The sequence below is a fragment of the Dermochelys coriacea genome, chromosome 17, assembly GCF_009764565.3.
Source record: "Dermochelys coriacea isolate rDerCor1 chromosome 17, rDerCor1.pri.v4, whole genome shotgun sequence".
In the NCBI taxonomy this organism is placed as follows: Eukaryota; Metazoa; Chordata; order Testudines; family Dermochelyidae; genus Dermochelys; species Dermochelys coriacea.
Genome location: NC_050084.1, coordinates 16,313,253 through 16,331,001, shown reverse-complemented (window position 1 = coordinate 16,331,001; position 17,749 = coordinate 16,313,253). Strand labels below are relative to the sequence as shown.

The window sequence follows — 17,749 nt, the reverse complement described above, 5'->3', positions numbered from 1 at the left end:
TGGAAATAAAAATCTCTTGGAAGCCATATTTTTAATCATAAAAGAACAGAAAAGGCACAAACTCAGTGTTTAAAAATAATCATTTGCAGGTCACCTTTTAAGCCAGTTGTGTTCTGTATGTTGAGAATATTGATTCCTGATTTGCTTTTACATGTCTATCAGACAATTAGTTTTCTTTTTTTAAAAGTATGTGTGGACTAAGTCATCGTGGCTGTTAAGTATTTCTGCGTTTCTTTTCATGTCAGATTTGCTTGCTCTTCTTCCCTGTTATGTTGTAGAGGCAGTGGTTTTTTTTTTTTCCTTTGCTTCCACTGCTTCACTCTCTTTTAAATTATTTTTGGTCCCTTTTTTGCATCTTTTGTAAATATAGGCAGTGTCTGATAACTAGCAGGGCTCAGTATCTGAGACTCATTTTTGACTATTAGTAATGGGTGTAATTTAGTGGGGCTCTGGTGATGGAAACAAGTTTAAATTACAGGTAAACAAACCAGCCTGGTTTTCCCTGGTAGGCCAGATGCCAAAGGTTGCCGATCCCTGGACTAGATTAACCCCATTACCTCTTCATGCTACTTTAGTTGCACCTGCTAACAACTATGTAAATGAAGTGTAACAACACCTGATTCCTCCCTTCTAGCTAATATGACTACCACTACCATATTCCAATAGCATATTTTTCTTATTATTTTTTGTAAAGCTTCTGGACTAGTAAGGACAGTGCTAAACTTGTGGTGATCTTTGAATATACGTTATTTCACCATAAACAGATGCGTTGAATTTTACAAAGATACCCACTGAACCAGGAACTTATCCATAATGTCAGAATACCAGCGGAGCATAAGAGAAAAGCTTAAGGAGTAGTTTCATGCCAGATACTTTTATACAAAGGTACCAGTCTGGTCTTACCTTGCTCACTCAAAGTTCTCATGGAATGTAATAGGATATTATAGTATATCAGGATTTTGGGATTCAGATGTAGAGAGTAAAATATCTCAAGTTTGAAATCAAGAGTATGGAATGGCTCCCATTGTGTATGTAAAGCTATTTAGAAACTTTTCAGTGTAAAGCAGTTTATTTTAATGGGTAGAGGTTTTAGTTGTAATATTTGATTAATCAATTTTGATTTCCTTGCTGTATATTTAAAGGACATTCTTTGTACAGTAAAAGCTGCCTTATCCATCATTTCACCAATCAGAAAGCTTTATACACGGCATTTCTGATCTTCATTGAAATTCCAGTTTATAGTCCTGTTGGTGTGGGGCCAGCAGGGGGTTGGGGCGTGGGAAGAGGTGTGGAGCACGAGCTCTGGGAGGAAGTTTGGGTGAAGGAGGGGGCTTGCGCCCAAAGCCTGTGCCCCACATCCCCTCCTGCACCCAAACTCCGTCCCTCTTAGTTAACCAGCATTTTTCACTTACCGGTGCCCCCTATTCTCCCAACATGCCAGTTAAAACAGCTTTTACTGTAGTTAGTTTGTGTGTGTATATTACTAGTGCAAATAGTGACATACCATTCTATAACTCACTGGCATTCTTTTATGTCACTCAGAAGCTAATTTTAACTGTAAACCCACTTACCAAGTTAACACTAACACATTGAAGAACACCTACAAATAAAATACTAAATAACTGTAGTTCACCACAGGTATCTTGGCTGTGTGCAGAACATAGGGTGCAGACATTGACTCTCAGCTGTACAGCAAGAATGCAACATGATTAAAGGGACAGAGTCAACTTGAAAATCACAGTGGCAGCTGAAGTTTTTATCTGCTCTTGTTACAACTATCACCTAGGAATACCTTAAATGAAAGAAATTGGAGGATTTTAATTCCCATCCCCCCCACCTCTTCTATTTACTTTCTCCATTTGACAGTACTTTCTGCACAGTCCATTCCAAAGTGGTGCTATTGGTTATTTGCGCTTCCTTTTCCAGACTTTGGGCTAATTTCACTCTCATGTACTGTTACAGAGGTAGCAGGCAGAAAGCTACTTTATTGGTAGTAAGAGCAGTGAAGATGGTGCTGAGCAGGCAGGTGTGTGTGCAGAGAGAAAAGAAAGAATAGTGGACTTGAGCCTGGTGGTGGCTGGTTGTCTCGGGTACGCTCAGAAGACCCTCCTGAACAAACTTAGGATAGCAGAAGAACCCTTACAAAACTTTTAAAAAAAAAAAAAGGAAAATATCTTTTTGAAAGTCAGAACACTCTAAAATAGTACGTTCTATTAGAAAAATGTTCATTTTAGATCAATATAAGTGGTACATAGTTCTTGTACTATCTCAGAACTCTTCCATTCTAGTATACCAAATAAAGCAACCTAAAAAATGATAACCGAGGTTCAGTGCTATCAACTTGGGTTCAAATTTCTGGCTAATCAGTGCTAGCCGTTCATGTTTTGTTTTTGTTTTTTGGGTTTTTTTTTTGGTCATAAGACAACCCATGACAACAACTGATATTTCTACAATAAGTATAATGAAGATTCATAGCAGAATGTAACAACTCTCTTCATAATTGATTCTTTTGTTAAGCCTACCATTGCTTGTCTCAAGTAACTGCAAAGTGCTATTAAACACTCTAATGAAATCACACAACAATTATATCTTCATTTGGTTGACAAGGGAAGTTTATATTTGCATTATCCCTATTTAGATTATAGCTTAATGAGGCAGGGACAATGTAATCTTCTGGGTTTTGTTTTGATTTTTGTAATAAAGTGCTAAGCACACTATTGACACTTAACAAATAAGCTACTGTGTCTTTTTCAGTAAAATAGTTGTTCATCTGAAAAAAAAATCTGTGGTGCAGCTAACAATACTTTGAACTTCTATAGTACCTTTAGATCCAAGAATCTAGGAGCACACATTAGAAACAGTCATTAATTTAATCCCCACAGAACTTCACTGAGGTAGGTAAGTATTAGCCCCCTTTTCTATTATTTGTAGTAGCACATAGAATGTGCTCGGTATTGTCAGTCCCAGGTGATTTAAGTGTTCAACTCCAGTACTTTGAGTGGGAGCTCGACACTTCAGTGCCCTTTGGAGATTTTCAGAGACATAAAGAAGGCAAGTTACTTGGAGGGTAGAGGTGATACGTATAGTTAAATATGTAGAATTTTATGTAGATTACTTGTAGATTTTTATTAAATATACATCACCTATTCCTGATCAATCCATCCAATCCTCTAACTTTTCCCACACGTGTGGAATGAATTTTGTTATGAGAGACGCATCCACCCTCCTAGCACTCTATCCCTGCAGAGCACCTTGGCTGCGGGGGGGGGAGATGCACCTCTCCCCCAGCCACTGTGCTGGGGCTGGGTTGGGGCCGGGACAGGGGCACCTCTCCCCTGTCTACAGCATGTCCATGGCAGGTCTGTGCTGGGGCTGGCGGGGAGAGGTGCTTCTCCCTGCCACAGCAGGTCTTGGGCTTGGAGAGACACATCTCTCCTCGCCGCAGCCCTGAGCCCCTGCGCAGGGCTTAATAGGCAGCTGCACAGCCATGTGGCCGTACAGTTTAGAGGGAACTTAGATCCACAGCCTATTCTTGATGCCCAACTTCGTGTAGGCGTTCTGATATTTTTTTCTTTCAAAAATTTAGACTAAATTTTAATTTTTCTTTTTGCTGAAGGATCTTAGTAAATGTTTGGAATACATGAATGATGTCATTAGAATGCAAAGCTGCAATCTGAAATGTAGCTCTCTCCCATCCATCGTATATGGTTGAAGGAGTTAACATCCATCACAGTTCATGTGGGTGGTGGATGGTATTTTTTATTTTGTTTTTGTCGGAGAATAGGACAATGAATACAGTTTAGATCTGGTTATTTTCAGTTCCATGCACAAACAGCTTGACAGTACTCCCTCCCATTTAGCAATAGCAGACACATGCTTAATTTAATAAGTCTTTTGAAAAGATGAAAGAGCTGCACTGCATACAAGCCGTTGTATTGAGAGAGCATATCCCTTCCTTCAGAAAGAATCAGTTAAGCATTATACAACATAAACAGAACAAGGTTTAATGTAACTACCAAATAAGACGTCAGAACTAAAAGCTGACTGCTGACATGCTCCTCAGATATAGGCATTTTAAGTTCCCTCACGCTGCTTCAGTGTCTTTTTTACTTGGTAGTATTGCATTGCCTTTCTGTTAAACTGTTCCTCCATGTTTTTTACCTCTTTATGCAAAAACAACCAGCTTAGATGTCTCTTAGTTCATCATCATCGTTGCAGTTTGTTCTAATGTTGATAATATTTATGACCTTCATGAATACAATATAATAATGCTGGCATAAACACCTATGGCCCACCTGTTTATCAGCATAGGAACAGATTTGCTTTTAAGGGATATGTACTGTTCTTGTTCTATGTCATATTAACCGCTTTCTTCCAGATGGGCAACAGATGAGTTTTTAAGGGATTTGGGATTTGTGTTCTGATTGTTACCAAATAATTTGCAGGTGTTTCTGAAGAGGAAAAGGCTGCTGAACTACAGAAAACAAAGACTACGTCACTTGTAAACAGGCTGACAGTGGATATTGTAGAAATGGAAGCTCTCCGAAAGTCTGTAGAGGATTTCTTCTGCTTTTGTTACGGTAAGCGCTTAAGCTAATTTTTAAAAATCTGAAATAACACTCTTCCTAAATAGCTAAATCATCATTAAAGTAGGATGGAGAGTGGCTTATAGTTTCTGCCTTCAGTGTAGACTACTGCTGAGGTAATGAGCTTAATTTTTCAGTAGTTCTAAAGTGTATTTAAACTTCAGAGTTTGCTGCCTTATACATGTTTCACTGCACATGAACATTCTGAATGTTCCATTGAGCAGCTTTCTTTTAAGCAAGAACAAAATATGTAACCTAATGGTAATTCTCTGCACTGTCAACTGTGCAACTTGTGCTGAATTTCTGATCCATGTCTGAGTCCTGTTTTAGCCTACCCCCAAAACAATCAAGGTCTTGGAGTGTTGTAGGGGAAGCATGTTCCTCTCCAAAGGAAGAGGAAGTATTGTGGTTTCCATCTTTTAGCTAAGGAGACATTGCATCATGTTACTCAGTGAAGGTCTTCTTTGATCAATTAGGAAGTGGCTTTGTAGGAAGCCTCATGCTGCATTCCCCCTTGAGAAGAACGGTAACAGAAATAGCAGATCATAGGGTGGAAATGTACAACAGGGAAGAACATGGTTCAGAGACATGGGGAGAAACTTGAAAGAAGGAAGGCAAAAATATGAAAACCCAGCTTGTTGTATTTAATCTTACGTATTTTTTGTTTCCCAACAATTTATTTTACAGGTAAAGCTTTAGGGAAGTCCACAGTAGTCCCTGTGCCATATGACAAGATTCAAAGGGACCAGTCTGCAGTGGTAGTGCAGGGCCTTCCTGAAGGACTTGCATTTAAACATCCTGCAAATTATGATGTGACAACGCTGAAATGGATTTTGGAAAACAAATCAGGGATCTCATTTGTGATCAAAAGGTTACATTCTTTCCCTTTTTATGGGTTTGTCCATTTAAATCAGAACAGCTAATTGATATTTTTCTGTGGGTACCTTAAATTCTACAATTTTTAAAAATTACGCGCATATACTGTCTGTTACATGAAGAATTCAGTGTTTGTATTTAAATGTCATACTACCAAATGGGTAATGATATTACTTTTTAGGTAAGAGATTTTTCTTTCTTTGTGTTAATGCAGGCCTTTCCTAGAGCCAAAGAAACACCTAGGTAAGTATCAAGTTGTTTGCAGTAAACAAAACATGAAAATTATAATTTAGAATATATATTTTTATCTTCAATTCTTTGTGAGAGTTAGGGCACCTATAAACACATCTATTATAAGTATTCTGTTTGGCAGAAATGCCTAGATTGTGGTTTGACTTATTCACTCGGTTATGGAACCATTCTGTTTTCCTTTGTGCCTTCTACTGAGAACCACTGACTGGGGAGAGAATTCGTTCTAATACGTTCAATCCTCCTACAGTACTCGTCTTACTGTAATTCAAGTATTATCCCTGTTATAGATAAGGGAAAACTGATCTGGAGAACGGCGAGGTGACTTGCCTAAAACTCCATAGAGAGTCACTGTCAGACCAGGGATTAACACTCATGAGTTCCTCTCTCCCAGTGTTTTAGTTAGACCACAGTTCTCTGATTGCTTATTGGAGGCCCATGTATCATCTGCAGAAATGTATTTTATGGACATAGTGGAGTATGCCAATTCCAAGAATCAATGCAAGTGTGTTTGCATGTGTTGTGGAAGGGACTTGTTAAGAATAAGAATTTCATGCCAGCCTATTTCAAGCCAATACAGAGCCCCATGTTTACTGCTCCCCACTGTGAAGGGCAACCACAGGGCTTCCATCTTGCAGAGGTCATTGCTTAGGTTCTCCATTAGGGATAAATTTCACGGCCGCGGGCCACATCTGGCCTCGAGCTCCTGCTCGGGAGCGGGGTCGGGGGCTGCTCCACGCACATGTGCCGTAGCTCCTGAAGTCAGCGGCATGTCCCCCCTCCAGCTCCTATGTTTAGGGGCAGCCAGGGCTCCGTGTGCTGCCCCCCCCCCAACTCCCTCAGCACGACTGCCCCCACAGCTCCCAATGGCCAGGAACTGTGGCCAATGGGAGCTGCAGGAGCGGCGCCTGTGGACTGGGCAGTGCACAGACCCGCCTGGCCGCGCCTCAGCATAGGAGCCAGAGTGCGGACATGCTGCTGCTTCCTGGAGCTGCTTGAGGTAAGCGCTGCCTGAGCCCCTGCCCCAGCCCTGATCCCCCTCCCGCCCTCCAAACCCCTTGATCCCAGCCCGGATCACCCTCCTGCACCTCAAATCCCTCATCCCCAGCCCCACTCCAAAACCCGCACCTCCAGCCGGAGCCCTCATCCCCTCCGCACCCCAACCCTCTGCCCCAGCCTGGAGCCCCTGAATTCCTCATTTCTGGCCCCATCCCAGAGCCTGCACCACCAGCCAGAGTCCATGTCCCAGGGGGTTCTGTCCCAGCCCTGATCCTCCTCCTGCACTCCAAATGCCTCTGTCCCAGCCCGGATCACCCTCCTGCATCCCAAATCCCTCATCCCCAGCCCCACTCCAAAGCCTGCACCTCTAGCCAGAGCTCCCCTCCCTTCCCCCCCACCCTCATCCCACATCTTCCCCCGCTGTCCCAGCCTGGAGCCCCCTCCCATACCCTGAACTTCTCATTTCTGGCCCTACCCCAGAACCTGCACCCCCAGCCAGAGCCCTCACCCCCTCCTGCACCCCAACCCCAATTTCATGAGCATTTATGGCCCACCATACAATTTCCATACCCAGTGGCCCTCAGGACAAAAAGTTTGCCCATCCCGCTGTAAACAGTAATAACAACAAATCTCTTATAAAAGCACAAGCTCTCTAATTTGTGAAACTAAAATTAAATCCTGTTTAGGAAAAGGGTATTTCTTTGTGGCATTTTAAACTTGTATATAATGTAAATGGCGTATAAGAAAACTATAAATTGTATCTTCATTTTCAGGAGCTCATGTGACTGTTACAGATTCTACAAGCACGGTTACACCACCGAGTGGAAGGTAAAATGTCTTTTTTTTTTTTTTTTCCCCTATTGGAACTAATATAAGTATATAAACAAACACTGTTGTGGACCTTTTTTTCTGTCTCTGATAAATAAAGCACCTTAAAAAAGAAAAAAAGAGAGAGAGAAAATCAGAACACTCCATAAACTTTTATGGTTTTCAGTGTCTAGTATGTATTTTTATATGGCATGCAACTTCCTTGATACATTTTTTTTTTTTCTGTCTGAATAACCTTTGCTTACCTAAGATCAAAAATGGCATGTAGTTAAACTTCGTCTTGCTCTTGGCTATGTGTATATGTATAAGTTCTTCATAACTCAGTGGATATCAGTTTCATTTCAGCCTACATGAGTGGTATATAATAACATAATTCATATGTTACCATTCACTAATGAGTTTCTCATGCAGCAGTATGTCACAAGTATGTCCATCAAGCTTATTCCTTCCCACTGTCTCTTCTATTGAATGTCATACAATTTTACCATTTGGCAGTCTCCGGAACAAGTTGGAAATCCATGAATGTAAAATGTGTGTTGCAAAATGCAAATTTTAATGGAATATGTGCTTCTAAATAAACATCTTACTAAAACTAGTGCAGTTCCATAATACTAAATATGTCTTAAAGAAGTTGGGAAGGGAATGAATGATATTGAAAGCCACATAAACTACTCCAGAATAGCTACTACATGGCACTATGAATTTTTTCTCTTAACTTCTTTATATCACTTCCAAGTTATTAGATAATACAAGCACTTCAGAAACTTCCATAAGCATGTTGTTGATGCTTCTTTTTTATTTTTATTTTTTTTCCTTTAGTGGCCCTCCTGTCCAAGTAAAAACAGAACCAAATGAGGATTCTGGTATGTAACTTTGTTTTGTACTTCTTTGCAAAACATTCTGAGCAAGCAGCCTTAATTTCAAGTGGTTGTGTTTAGATAGTGGTAGAGAGTGCAAACAGAAAAGCACGTGAACAGCAGCAGTTGACTGCAATAAATATATTAACAAACCCCTTCCTTCATCTAACCAAACTATAGCCTACTAATGGCTAAGTACTATAGGATTTAGTTGGTCAAAAGTATCCGTTTTGAGGATTGAGAAATGATGTTTTTAAAACTTTATAGGCCGTCTAATAAAATTGTACTAATGACAATGTCATAAGATTGTAGGTAGATGGGGAAGAAGTTGTGGTCTATTCCTCCCATTTTTCTTTAGTTTTCTACATCCTTTGGGTGAAGGGAAGAATTAACTAGCCCAGTCAGCTATAATATTCAGTCCTAACATATGGGCTTAATATCCCTTCATGTTTATCCTAGATAGTGTAAATTCACAGGTGCTGTATAGATAGATGATTTTTAGCTCTCTTAATACATAAAAAGAGTTAGTTTGCATTCTTGTTTTTATAAAGTAATGAGTCAGAGAGACTGAAATGAAGAAGAGGAGTCAAATCTTCGCTGCAAATGTTGCTAGAACATTTGCAGCATTATTAATGCTATTCTGCAGACTCTTGGGGTGGTAATCTTCCTTTAGTCAAAATGTTTTGAAAACATTTTTGAACCAATTTGATGACCTGCTGAGAGCATTGCTTAGCAAAATGTGGACCAGTTCAAGGCCCTACAGTGCTGCTGCACACAGCAAAATGATTCAGTTCCAGAAATCTCTAGATTTCAACTGAATTTAGTTTGTATAAATATGAGTGAGCAAAGTTAGTTTAGAAGTGCCATGTGCGTAGGAGGGGATGCAAAACTTTTATGATTGGTGATTGTGTACAAGAAGGGAAGAGCCCAGCTTGACTTTTTGGATCCAAGGTTGAGTTTGCAGGGCTAGCAGGTTAGAAAAAAGAAATAGGGTAAATTGAGCCTATTTGATAGGGAAGTTATTGAGATGAAAGAAACCTGGAAGCCCACTATGCCATTTTTTAAAAATAGTAACTTATTACATTACTTCAAACTGGTTGCTCCTCTTTGTGCAATAAAGACAAGCCAGAATTTTGTTTTTGAATCCCTTTATCATGTGTCTGCATATGTGACTGGGTGACTTTTCGGTTGCTTCTGCAGGAATTTCACTAGAGATGGCAACAGTAACAGTAAAAGAGGAATCGGAGGATCCTGACTACTATCAGTATAATATTCCAGGTAATATTAGCTTGCATATATTTTGTCACATAAGATGGTATATCTAAGTGTGACGACTGCTGTTTTTTCCTGTTTTTAGACACATTGTAGTGGTGTAGCTAAACTAGACTTATTTGTTCTAATACAAAACCTCCATGCTGGTAGCCATTTAAGTAACTCTCAACGAAGCAAATAGGCATACAGCTACTGCAACAGAACCTCCTCCCCCTCTCACCCCCGGCAGGTAAATGACATTATAGATAGCTGAAAGTAAGCTAGTATTAAATAACTACTTTGAGCTGGTAGAATTGTGGAAGAATGCTAGAATATGTTTTGCTTTGGTTACAGGCTTGCAAATGTAACCTCAGTGAGAACTTTTTGTCGCCTTTTTACCACGCAGTGTGCTAAAGGCTGTCTGGCTCAAAGCTTCATCTACCATAAAAATTTAATTGTCTAAAATTGGTTAATTTTTTTTAATTGCAAAAATGTCAGTAAATCGGACAGCATTTTTCATTGATTGCTGTTTGTAGTGATCCAATTTTGATTTTGTTTTCTGAATTTTCAGATATTTTTTACATTTTTCTGATTTGTGAAAAAAAATCCACCATGTTATGCAGCTGACCAATCAGGATTGGCAAGAACAAAAAACAAATAAAAAAAACCCCAACAAACAAAAAACATTTTTAGGCATGGCATGTTAGAATTCAATTTTTATTTTTTATAATTTTGACTTATAATATTGATGTATGCAGTGTTATAGCTGTGTCAGTCACAGGATAGTAGAAAGACAAGGTGGGTGAGGTAATTCTTATTTTTCCAATTTCTGGTAAAATTTAGTGTGAAAGATTAAAATTTTGAGTTACGGGAGATTATGGGGGCTCAGACAGTAATTACTTAATTACGGTAGATATTGAGTTTCAAAAAGTTAAAGCTTCATAACCAATAAAACACAAATTATCAACATCATATGTTAAAATGTATAGGTAAATAACCTTAAATCAAACTCAAGTTCTCAAGCAGTATTTTTCTTTCTTTGCCTATCTGTAAACTTTGAGTATCATTTGATGGAAATATTTTTTCATTGCCTTTGGTGTGAAATCAACGTTTGTTCACATTTTACTGATGATAAAAATCTTCTCATTCCAAGACTAAACATTTTGAATAACAAAGTCATGCAAGAATATTTGTGTTAAGGTTTCTGTTAGATTTTTGAAAAAGAGAAAACTTCAAATATATCAAAGCTTTTGCTAAAACTTTTCAAATTTTGGAAAAGGGGGCTATTTTTGATGGGAGGGCAAAAATTATTCAGGATATTTCGACCGTGTATAAGTCTAAGGATCTTTTTCAGCTGTTTACCGCTTTGTCCAGCTTGTGCCTATGGGGCTTAAATCTTGTATATTAGTCTCAGCCTGGGAACCATGGATATTACTACTCATTCTCAGAATTTAGATGTAAAATCTATGGAGTAGGGACTGTCTTTGATATAGTTATACAGTGCCCAGCACAATGGAGCCAAGGACTCTAGATGCTGCTATAAAACAAACAAGAATCAGATCCAGATTTTGACACAAGTAATCGGTCATTATTTTTAGAACCAAATTGTGCCCTCTGTATGATGTATAACTCTCATTGGCTTGACTGGGAGATGTATGAATGCATCTCTGGGGGAAATTTAGACCTTAGTATGAAATGTAATCTGATTTATATTTTTAACAATCAGTATTGAAACAGACTTCATAACTACCCCAGTCTCCTTGCATACATAGCAACACATAGTGATGCAGTGTGTTTGCATGAGTTAGGGAAAAACCATATATTCAGTAACTCTCTGCTAGGGACTAAGCAAAAGAACTAAAGCAATCTCCCAAACAGAGCAAAAAAACCTTGTACCCTAAAGGTATGTGTATATCTTCAGCAATATTGTTTGTCTGGTGAAAAGTAAGTGATGGAAAAGTTTGTTTTTACATAAAAATAACTGACTATGAATTCCTCATTCTGCAATCAGTATTCCAAAGTACCGAAGGTTACTTCAGACAAGCCAATTATCCTACCAGCCTAACTAATGCAGTCTTCAAAGATACCAGACATGCCTTGAAATTAAAACAAAGAGAAATGAAAACAAAAGGAAAAGGCTGCAAACAAAATGCATCTGACAAAGTGACCAATGAGCTTGTATACCAGTTATACTTGACAAATCAGCTTGGACCACACAGTGCCAATTCCCTTCAAAACACAATGTGACTGAATAATATAATGTGTTTTGGAATTTGAGGGAATGATGAAATGAGGTAGCTAAAATGGGGAAACATCCAACTGAAGCTAGAAAAAGAATGACCCTCATGACTTTAGACTGATAAATTCAAAAGGTTACACTCAATGTAAAAATACAGAAAGATGTCGAGTTCTAACTACAGATATTTTTTTCTCCAGTGGAGATCATCCAGAATGCTAGAAGGAAGTGTCTCATTTTATCTTGCTAAAAAATTGTAAATCCAGTTTGCAACAAGTTGACCTTCAATGGTACAAGACCCAGTCACTGGGAATGCATTTAATAGAATCCATCTTAAAAACCATTATAGAAAAAGCAGGAATTCATACAGAAAGGAAAATAACAAACCACATTGTTACAAAACACTTAATATAGAAATTAAAGGGCCATCAGATGTAATTAACTGGCACATTGCAGATAAATGGATACAGACCATTTCAAAGCATGAGTGACTCATCAAAAGTTCTTCCATTGTTGTATATAGTATTGTTTTAGCCATGTCGATCCCAAGATATTATCTTACCCATCTTGTGTCTCTGATATTGTTTTATTGGACTGTCTTCTGTTGGTGAGAGTCAAGCTTTCGAGCTTTCACAAAGCTCTTCTTCAGGTCTGGGAAATGTCGGCTAAATACAAGTGGAACAGATGGTTGAACAGAAGTAATTAATGTGCATGTCAAGGGACCATTTTAGATGAAGTGGCCTGTTAACATCCCTTCAATCATAGGGAGGAAAGGAAGGCAGGACGGGGGGAAGCAGTGGGGGAGGGCAAAGGGATGAGTAGTTGGGTTATAGATTGTTGTAATAAGTCATTAATCCAGTGTGTCTATTCAGTCCATGATTTCTAGTGTCTAGCAGAGATGAATTTAAGCTCCCAGGCTTGTTTTTTGAAAGTGTTGTGCAGGTTTCCTTTGAGGATGAGATCTGATAGGTCAGATATAGAGTGATCACTTTGTGAAAGGTTTCAAAGTAGCAGCCGTGTGAGTCTGTATCCGCAAAAAGAAAAGGAGGACTTGTGGCACCTTAGAGACTAACATTTATTTGAGCATAAACTTTCGTGAGCTACAGCTTATGCTCAAATAAATTTGTTAGTCTCTAAGGTGCCACAAGTCCTCCTTTTCTTTTTGTGAAAAGTGTTCATCCACAAGTGTTGTGGTGTTTTTGTCTTTTATCATTGTCCTGTGTGAGTTCATTCGAGAGTGTAGTAATTGTCTAGTTTCACCCATATAGTTGCTACTGGGGCAGTTAGTGCACTGGATGAAGTACACCACATTTTGTGATAGGCATGTGTAGTACTCATAGATCTTGAAAGGTGTGTTGGGGGGCGGGGGTTGATCATTGTATCAGTGGAGCTATGTCTACAGGGTTTTGCATCTGTTGTTCTGGCAGGGTCTGATGCCACTTGGAGTTGGTGTGTCCTGGGTCTGGGGAGCTTGCTTCTGATAAGCTTGGAGAGGTTCAGAAGTTGTTTAAAGTCCAGAAGAGGGGGTTCAGGAAAGATTTTTCAGGATGGGGTCCCCCTTCAGTATGAATTGTAGTTGTTTAATACCCTGTATGGGTTCCAGTGTGGGTCGGAGGGGGGTTTATTTCTGTATTGAAGCTTTTCACAAAATGATCACTCTGTGGGCTTCTCTACACTGCCACTTACAGTGGTGAAAAAACACCTCCCTGAGCACTTCAAGTTCAAGCGCGGTAAAGTGGCAGTGTAGATGGTATCGTATAGATCAGTGCTATTCAAAGTGGTGGCCCGTGGACCGGTGCTGGTCCGCGAGCCATCAGCTGCCAGTCTGTGCACACATTGGAAAAAAAAAATTGCCAGTCACCCGCATCAGATAGCTTGAGAAGGGCTGATATAGATAAAATTATGGAGATTTTTTTTTTTCTTCAGCGCTGGGAGTTGTTCGTTTTTTTACTGCGCTGGAAAAGGCGGTGTTGTTTTTTTGCTCTTTTTTTAAACAGTGCTTTAATGTCGGCTGTGTAGACATATCCTATATCTGACCTATCAGTACTCCTCCTCAAAGGAAACCTGCACAACATTTTAAAAAGACAAGCCTGGGAGCTTTAAATTCATAAATCTGCTAGACTCACAAATCATGGGCTGAAAAGAGACACTGGATTTATGGCTTATTACAACAATCTATAACCCACTAACTCCCTCTTTTTCTGACTGTAGAGGTGTTAATCGGCCACTCTACTTGAATGGTCCCTTACAATATGTGTTTCAGAGTAGCAGCCGTGTTAGTCTGTATCCGCAAAAAGAAAAGGAGGACTTGTGGCACCTTAGAGACTAACAAATTTATTTGAGCATAAACTTCCATGAGCTACAGCTTACTTCATCGGATGCATTCAGTGGAAAATACAGTGGGGAAATTTATATACACAGAACATGAAACAATGGATGTTACCATACACAATGTAATGAGAGTGATCAGGTAAGGTGAGCTATTACCAGCAGGAGAGCGGGGGTCGGGGCGGGGGGAACCTTTAGTAGTGATGATCAAGGTGGGCCATTTCCAGCAGTTGACAAGAACCGTCTGAGGAACAGCGGGGGGGAATAAACATGGGGAAATAGTTTTACTTTGTGGAATGACCCATCCACTCCCAGTCTTTATTCAAGCCTAAGTTAATTGTATCCAGTTTGCAAATTAATTCCAATTCAGCAGTCTCTCCTTGGAGTCTGTTTTTGAAGTTGTTTTGTTGAATTGCCACTTGTAGGTCTGTAATCAAGCGACCAAAGAGATTGAAGTGTTCCCCGACTGGTTTTTGAATGTTATAATTCTTGACATCTGATTTGTGTCCATTTATTCTTTTACGTAGAGACTGTCCAGTTTGGCCAATGTACAGGGCAGAGGGGCTTTGCTGGCACATGATGGCATACATCACATTGGTAGATGTGCAGATGAATGAGCCTCTGATAGTGTGCCTGATGTGTTTAGGCCCTGTGATGGTGTCTCCTGAATAGATATGTGGACACAGTTGGCAATTGGCTTTGTTGCAAGGGTTAGTGGTCCTGTTCCTGGGTTAGTGGTTCTGTTGTGTGGTGTGTGGTTGCTGGTGAGTATTTGCTTCAGGTTGGGGGCTGTCTGTAAGCAAGGACTGGTCTGTCTCCCAAGATCTGTGAGAGTGATGGGTCCTCCTTCAGGATAGGTTGTAGATCCTTGATGATGCGTTGGAGAGGTTTTAGTTGGGGGCTGAAGGTGATGGCTAGTGGCGTTCTGTTATTTTCTTTGTTGGGCCTGTCCTGTAGTAGGTAAATTCTGGGTACTCTTCTGGCTCTGTCAGTCTGTTTCTTCATTTCAGCAGGTGGGTATTGTAAGAATGCTTGATAGAGATCTTGTAGGTGTTTGTCTCTGTCTGAGGGGTTGGAGGCTTTGCCAGCTTTCATCCAGACCACACCACATGATCCATTGTCTACAGCCAAGCTCTATGATACAACCACATTTGCTCCAGCCCCCCCTCCCCCGCTCTCCTGCTGGTAATAGCCCACCTTACCTGATCACTCTCGTTACAGTGTGTATGGTAACATCCATTGTTTCATGTTCTCTGTGTATATAAATCCCACTGTATTTTCCACTGAATGCATCTGATGAAGTGAACTGTAGCTCACGAAAACTTATGCTCAAATAAATTTGTTAGTCTCTAAGGTGCCACAAGTCTTCTTTTTCTTTTTACAATATGTGCTAACTACTTATGCTAAACAATCTGTTCCACCTGGCATTTAACTGAGACACTCAAAATACCTTTCCCAGACCTAAGAAGAGCTTTGTGTGGCTTGAAAGCTTGTCTCTCTCACCAACAGAAGTTGAATCAATAAAAGATATTACTTCACCCCTGTTGTGTCCTGTTACTTTTGTAACTTATGTTCACTCTTAGGGCTGGTCTATCCTATGGGGCTTAGTTGATCTAAGTTATGCAACTCCAAAATAGTCTACGTAGCTTAGGTCGATCTTTGGCGGTGTCTGCACCGGGCTGGGTCAGTGAGGAGAAACTCTCCCATCCACTTAGCTTATGCTTCTCATTCCGGTGGAGTTCAGGAGTTGAAGGGAGATCGATCTGTGGTTGATTTAGCGGGTCTTCACTAGACTTGCTAAATCGACCCCAAGTGGATTGATTGGCATGCTGTCAATCCCTGGTAAGTGTAGATATGCCCTAAATGTCCTACCTTATTAGCAGGTGTGGGAATTCAGGAGGGATCTACAGGTCAGCTGTTGCTGAATCTTTAGGCCAGGAATGGCTCATAAGATTTCATCATGAATATAATATAAATGAAGTAGGAGTATCCCTCAGGCACAGAGATCCAGGACCTGTGACAAGACAGGTCTTGAGGAAAGGAATCCTTGAAAGAGGATTGAGTTTGAGTTCATATAGAGTTATTCTGAAATTATCATTTTGGAAATAAACCAAACTCCGGAAGGGGAATTACTTTTACTATCTAATGCGTATGTAGCTCTTATTTGGAGCTGGGTTGGGCCCCCTCAGTTTGCATGCAATACCAGAGTAGTAATAATTGACAAATGAGTCATGGATAGCAATTATGTCACACAGATTTAAGAAACCTGGGACTGGACACTGCCTTTTTTCTGTTTTACTTTTTCATAACTTAATCTCTAAATTAATTCTTATTAATGATTGAGTAGTTTCACTGCCTCTAGCCAAATCTGTTGTAGCCAGCGGTGGTTATGGCTGTGAAGAGGTTGCAGCAGTATTGTCTTTTCAATACCCATGTAAATTGGTGAAGTCCAAGCCTATTTCCAGGCAAGAGCTACATACTTGTGTAATCAGAAAGTGTCTTGATGCTGAGAGATGATAGAGTATAAAAATCACACACCCACCAATCCCTCACTTTGTCATGGTAATTTTGAACCTTTTTGAAAATATAGTTTGCCCAGCCACGTTAAGTGAAACTATCCCAAACCACTAAAAGATACCAGTTAGTAATCGTAATTGTTTTAATATAATTCCAAGAGATTTTTCTCTTCTGAGTATAGCCTTTCATACACTCATTGAATTGACTGTTTCCCAATCATAATGTTGTTGTGATAGTTTTTTAAGCTCTGGAAACCAAATGTACTTCATTGGAATACTCAATAAAAGGAGCTGGTTTAACACATGAATTTAGTGGCTGAAAAAGTGACTTTTACTGTGAAATAGATTTTTAAAGACTTACATTTGTGTCTCCAAAGCAGGCCCTTCAGAAACGTCAGAAATTGATGAAAAAATTGCTCTTGCAAAGAAGTACACAGGTATTTTTTCAATTCTGTTTCTCTCAGCAACGTTTTCTTGCAGCAGTGTTGGTATTTGGATGTCTGAATGCTGATTCTCAAGATGCTGGAGTTCTGCGTTTGATATGAGACGAGTAAGATCTCATATCTAAATTTTCAAAAGGAACAAGTGTGTTTGTGTGCCAGAATTTTTGGATGCCGAATTTAAAATACAGTAAAAGGGGACCCTGACTTTTTCAGAGGTGCTCTGCCTTCTTCATCTACTCTCTCAACATCAGGCCCTTTTAAGACACATTCTGAGGCATCAAAAATTACTCGCAATTCTTGAAAATTTAAGCTTTGTTTCCATTGCAGTTTGGTGTGTGAAATTATGCTATTAATAAACATTTTAATAACCCTCTTTGCATGCCACATTTCAAACTTGATTCTTTTTAAAAGTATTATGGGTTAGGACATTGGAGTGGGGAAGAAAGCATGGGGGGAAAGCAGTTTAATGGGAAAAGTGTTTGTGGTTGGTTAGGGAAGATGTTCTTCGCAGAATTTGAAAATCTGGTGAAATTGTGTTGCCTAAACTCATCCCCCTCCCCCAAAATCAGCAGTTGGTATG

General features: G+C 39.7%; 1 protein-coding gene and 1 long non-coding RNA gene across 10 annotated transcripts in view; one reads left to right on the top strand and one right to left on the bottom strand.

Moving 5' to 3' along the window:
• Positions 1-17,749, top strand: part of GTF2I (general transcription factor IIi) — a 78,013-nt gene that overhangs the window by 21,818 nt on the left and 38,446 nt on the right. For 5 of the 9 annotated variants that reach the window (XR_005289301.2, XR_006276168.1, XM_038375442.2 and 2 more), the window contains exons 4-10: positions 4,446-4,580; positions 5,274-5,457; positions 5,677-5,705; positions 7,484-7,538; positions 8,358-8,401; positions 9,596-9,673; positions 17,104-17,163. Coding sequence is in view for 6 of the 9 variants with exons in the window: in XM_038375442.2 (XP_038231370.1) it covers positions 4,446-4,580; positions 5,274-5,457; positions 5,677-5,705; positions 7,484-7,538; positions 8,358-8,401; positions 9,596-9,673; positions 17,104-17,163 (585 nt within the window). In the remaining 3 variants the exon portion in view is untranslated. The remainder of the gene's footprint in view (positions 1-4,445; positions 4,581-5,273; positions 5,458-5,676; positions 5,706-7,483; positions 7,539-8,357; positions 8,402-9,595; positions 9,674-17,103; positions 17,164-17,749) is intronic. The other 4 variants (XR_006276167.1, XM_038375443.2, XM_038375441.2 and 1 more) reach the window with 1 other exon arrangement.
• On the bottom strand, positions 6,571-7,202 carry LOC122456958. The gene is made up of 3 exons (XR_006276169.1): positions 7,186-7,202; positions 6,876-6,878; positions 6,571-6,718 (listed from the first exon to the last, which is right to left on the bottom strand). It is a non-coding gene; the product is annotated as an uncharacterized LOC122456958 (long non-coding RNA).